At 48.7% G+C, this 4,877-nt stretch overlaps 1 protein-coding gene across 1 annotated transcript; it reads right to left on the reverse strand.

Annotated features, from left to right (window-relative positions):
* Positions 1–2,078: 2,078 nt before the first annotated feature.
* LOC123967008 (palmitoyltransferase ZDHHC1-like) lies at positions 2,079–4,856 on the reverse strand. Its single transcript, XM_046043057.1, has 3 exons — positions 4,840–4,856; positions 4,400–4,472; positions 2,079–3,327 (listed from the first exon to the last, which is right to left on the reverse strand). Exon 3 carries the CDS (start codon positions 3,221–3,223, stop codon positions 2,819–2,821), a length of 405 nt encoding a protein of 134 aa, XP_045899013.1. The 5' UTR covers positions 3,224–3,327; positions 4,400–4,472; positions 4,840–4,856; the 3' UTR covers positions 2,079–2,818.
* Positions 4,857–4,877: the final 21 nt, after the last annotated feature.

Here is a 4,877-nt window from a genome sequence, read left to right on the forward strand (position 1 = left end):
TCCAGGCTCAACTGGATTGCTGCCAGAGAACACAGAGTGTGAGAGCGTGAGCGGGTTTTACTGAAATTGTGGGGACATGAATCAGTCAGTCAGTCACTCTGTGGGGACATGAATCAGAAAGTCAGTCTTTCTGTCTGTGGGGACATGAATCAGATAGTCAGTCTTTCTGTCTGTGGGGACATGAATCGGTCAGTCAGTCTGTGGGGACATGAATCAGATAGTCAGTCTGTGGGGACATGAATCAGTTAGTCAGTCACTCTGTGGGGACATGAATCAGTTAGTCAGTCACTCTGTGGGGACATGAATCAGTCAGTCAGTCTGTGGGGACATGAATCGGTCAGTCACTCTGTGGGGACATGAATCAGTTAGTCAGTCACTCTGTGGGGACATGAATCAGTTAGTCAGTCACTCTGTGGGGACATGAATCAGATAGTCTGTGGGGACATGAATCAGATAGTCAGTCTGTGGGGACATGAATCGGTCAGTCAGTCTGTGGGGACATGAATCAGTTAGTCAGTCACTCTGTGGGGACATGAATCAGTTAGTCAGTCACTCTGTGGGGACATGAATCAGATAGTCAGTCACTCTGTGGGGACATGAATCAGCCAGTCAGTCTGTGGGGACATGAATCAGACAGTCAGTCTGTGGGGACATGAATCAGCCAGTCAGTCTGTGGGGACATGAATCAGCCAGTCAGTCTGTGGGGACATGAATCAGATAGTCAGTCACTCTGTGGGGACATGAATCAGACAGTCAGTCTGTGGGGACATGAATCAGATAGTCAGTCACTCTGTGGGGACATGAATCAGCCAGTCACTCTGTGGGGACATGAATCAGTTAGTCAGTCTGTGGGGACATGAATCAGCCAGTCAGTCTGTGGGGACATGAATCAGTCAGTCAGTCTGTGGTGCAGTCTTCAGCACGTAACTGACTATTTACATTCCACACTAACTGTCTTCCCCTCTCCCTTCCTTTTTCTCAACAGGCCACTGCCCTGAGGCACTAGCCCCTCCTACTGTTCTCCCATGAATCTGTCATCTTTACCAAATTTCTTTCCCATTGAGACTTTGGTTACTGAAGCCGCCCTTTTTCAAGTGAAACGCTCTGTTTTGCATAGCAGATCAGACCCTCGCTTCCTGCGCCCCCTGGCCCGGCCTTCCACTAGTGCTTGCAGAGTGCCTGCACCCCTGAGGATGGCCCTAATAAATGCTCAATCCATTAGAAATAAATTGTTTATATTGAAAGATTTTTTTTCCACCAGCACAGACATTTAATGTTTTTGACTGAAACCTGGCAGAGAAGCATGGAAAAGGGCCCGTTGATTGAATTATGTCCACAGGATTGTTCTTTTATCAGCACTTCCAGGACCTCTGGCCGGGGTGGAAATCTCGCGATGGTTTCCAAAAACTGCTTTCAAATCCGGAGGGTGACCAAAGGGGTTTTTTCTTCAATTGAATTACAAGTGACCAAAGTGGGTTATTCTAACCCATTTTAATGCATCTTAATTTATTGACCGCCTGGTTCTAAAAGCTCTATTATGTCTGATTTTAGAGATTTTTTATTTATTTATTTATAGAGAGTAACTATTATACGGTTGGACAAAGTGGTTATGATTGGTGATTTTAATATTCACATTGATGATGCCTCCTGTAGTCTAGATATCTATCACACACACACACTATATATATATATATGTATGTGTGTGTGTGTGTGTGTGTGTGTGTGTGTGTGTGTGTGTGTGTGTGTGTGTGTGTGTGTGTGTGTGTGTGTGTGTGTGTGTGTGTGTGTGTATGTAAAGGTTTCCCTGCTGGTTCAACAGGAAGTCTTCATCCTCTTTACTGATTACCATCAAAGCTTCAGTTCCTGCATCCTGAGTAAACAGAGTTTGTTCTAACCTCTCTGAAATCTGGGACTATGTGGACTTTTCAGACCGTCTCTCTGGTAGAAGTTATAGAAGTTAAACCTACTGCGAGTCAGCTGACAGTGACGTGCAGCAGGGACACGATGCATGATGGCCTCAACACGTTCCTGTCAGGCTGGAAACAAACGCTGGAATAACTGAAGGAAGTGTAAGAAACTGATCAGTTATTGTCATTTATTGATAAACAGGTGAAAAAATCATCAGAGGAAACCATAGGGGAAACATGGTGTGTGAAGCAGCTGGACAGAGCATGTGTAGACACAGGAACAGTGAAATCCTCTTCAGCCACATGTTAGCTTAGCTTAGCGTAAAGACTGGACACTGGGGGAACCAGCTAGTCTGACATGTGACGTCTGAACAACAGCTGAAGTGTGAAAACCACAAGGGGCCAGGCGAGCAGGTTAACAGGGTCAAACCCTGAGCTGCAGTCTGCAGCGTGGCAGCGAGGGGGCGCCATACAAACAGAGGCTGGAGGCTTGTGATTAGCTGAGGGGAAGAATTACTTAACAATGCTTTTTAAAATAAAAATATATAACAAGTGAAAAGTCAAAAGTTTAAAATTGTAATTATTTTGTGTAACTTATGTTTTAATTACATGTTTTACTTTATTTCATGTAATTTATTTAACGTCCTTTAGGAGACGTTGTCCGTCTGAACTGGGAGAGGCTCATGTGCATGCTACGCATTAGCATTATTGTTGCTGTGTTGTGGAACTGAAGCTGGACAGGAAGTGATGTCGTCTGGCCCTGGGTTACCATGGAGACTCGGTGCAGCTTTAAGGTTTCCAGCTTTTATAAATATAAATCATCTAAAGGTTGTGCAGACGGAGCTTTGGCGTTCAAAGGAAAAGGTCAGAACCAATAAATAGTCAGAGATAGAAAATAAAGTGTGCTCGGGTTAAAGCTCCATCCAGGAGGCCGCACCCGAACCCAGAGACGCCCGAGATGCTGGTCTGGATCCGGGCTTGGAGGCAGTCTGCTTCCTGCCCAGACTGAGGCCTCCCTCCCGGGGCTCGGCGGCCTCTCTGCTGGCTCGGCTGACAAACGCCGTGGGGGGGTAGGCGGAGGCCATCTCAAACCTCAGCACTGCTGCGCTTTTATTTGCGCGGGAGGAGGAGGCCTTCCTCTTAGTCCTGAGGTGGGGGGAGGGCAGGGGGAAGACCGGGACGGCTCTGTGTGAGGATGAGGAGGCGTCTCCGGCAGCAGAGGACGAAGAGCCCAGTTTGGCCAGCACCACAGGGATCTCCTCCAGAGACTCCGCAGAGTCCGAGTGGTACTCAGCAGGAGGGGCAGCGGCCTGCATGGGGCCCGAGGCGGGGGCCAGGGGGGGCAGGGAGGCCCTCAGAGGGAACGCTGGGAAAGGAAGTCGCTGACCCAGGGACACAGTGGACACAGTGCTGAATTCTGCTGAGGACGATACAAAATCAAGAGAAAGAACATTAAATGACATTCTGTGAATCAAAAGAAACAGAAGCCAAGAAACACGAGCATGAGCAGCGAGAGCGGCGAGAGCTGCGAGAAGCGAGAGTAGGCGGGAGCAGCGAGAAGCGAGAAGCGAGAGGAGGCGGGAGCAGCGAGAAGCGAGAAGCGAGAGGAGGCGGGAGCAGCGAGAAGCGAGAGGAGGCGGGAGCAGCGAGAAGCGAGAGGAGGCGGGAGCAGCGAGAAGCGAGAGGAGGCGGGAGCGGTGAAAAGGGAGAGTAGTTACTTTAAGAGGTATCGAGTAGCGATAACCAGCCCCATTCATGACTGACGGCCACAAAGCGAACAGCCAACACATTCTCATCCCTACTCGTCACATATGGAAGCTTGGTTGGTCAGACCTCTGGACGTCACTTTAACACCCTGGGTACCCTTTAGTGTTTTTGCACGTATGGTGCTCCGCAGTCATGTTAGCAATATTACATATGCAACGTCCGGTTAGACTTTCAAAATAAAACTAGTTGCGAAACTGCAATATGGCTAGACTTTGGCACCAAAACCACTTGGTCAGGTTTAGGAAAACATCATGGTTTGAGTTAAAAACATGGGAAACAAACACCCTTGTCCTGTGTGAAAGTCCGGTTACAAACTGCGTTACAAACTGACGCCAGCGGGTGTTGCCCATGTGTCTATATGTGACGGCTTTGTAGTGAGAACGGGTTGGAATAACAAAGGGGAGAGGAAACATCATCTTTTCTCTCTCTGCACGTTATGATGAAGATGATGATGATGCATCCAAAGCCCCATCTGTTCCCAGCTGTTTCTGTTCCTGTGAGACTCTTCTGGTCGGTACTGGCCTGGACTGAAATCGCCACCTTTGTTTCCATGTCCTCTAACCTGCTGGCTGTGTTGGCCCCTTGCATGGCAGCCACAGTGTGTGAATGTGACATGTAAAGACTAAAAGGGGCCCTTGTTCCAGTATCATTATTAGAAGCGGTTAGGCTGAGGCTCGAGGCCAGGGGTTCACTGAGGGCCTCAGAAGTATAGAAAAGGTGCGTACCGGGGGGCGGGGCTGTGCTCGGGCAGCGTTCTCTGGTCACCGCTGCTGGAACTTTACGGACCTTCTTCTTTTTCTGTGAAAGAACAAAAACACAAACCGGATGAGATCGGTCTCACTGTATACTACTGCACTGTTTACCTGTGCGTCTGTGTGTGTGTGTGTGTGTGTGTTTACCTGTGTGCGTCTGTGTGTGTGTGTGTGTGTGTTTACCTGTGTGCGTCTGTGTGTGTGTGTGTGTGTGTTTACCTGTGTGCGTCGGTGTGTCTGTGTGTTTACCTGTGTGTGTGTCTGTGTGTTTACCTGTGTGCGTGTGTGTGTTTACCTGTGTGTGTCTGTGTGTGTGTGTGTGTGTTTACCTGTGTGCGTCGGTGTGTCTGTGTGTGTGTGTGTGTGTTTACCTGTGTGCGTCGGTGTGTCTGTGTGTGTGTGTGTGTGTTTACCTGTGTGCGTCGGTGTGTCTGTGTGTGTGTGTGTGTGT

This window comes from Micropterus dolomieu, unplaced genomic scaffold, assembly GCF_021292245.1.
Source record: "Micropterus dolomieu isolate WLL.071019.BEF.003 ecotype Adirondacks unplaced genomic scaffold, ASM2129224v1 contig_14780, whole genome shotgun sequence".
NCBI classification, from domain to species: domain Eukaryota; kingdom Metazoa; phylum Chordata; class Actinopteri; order Centrarchiformes; family Centrarchidae; genus Micropterus; species Micropterus dolomieu.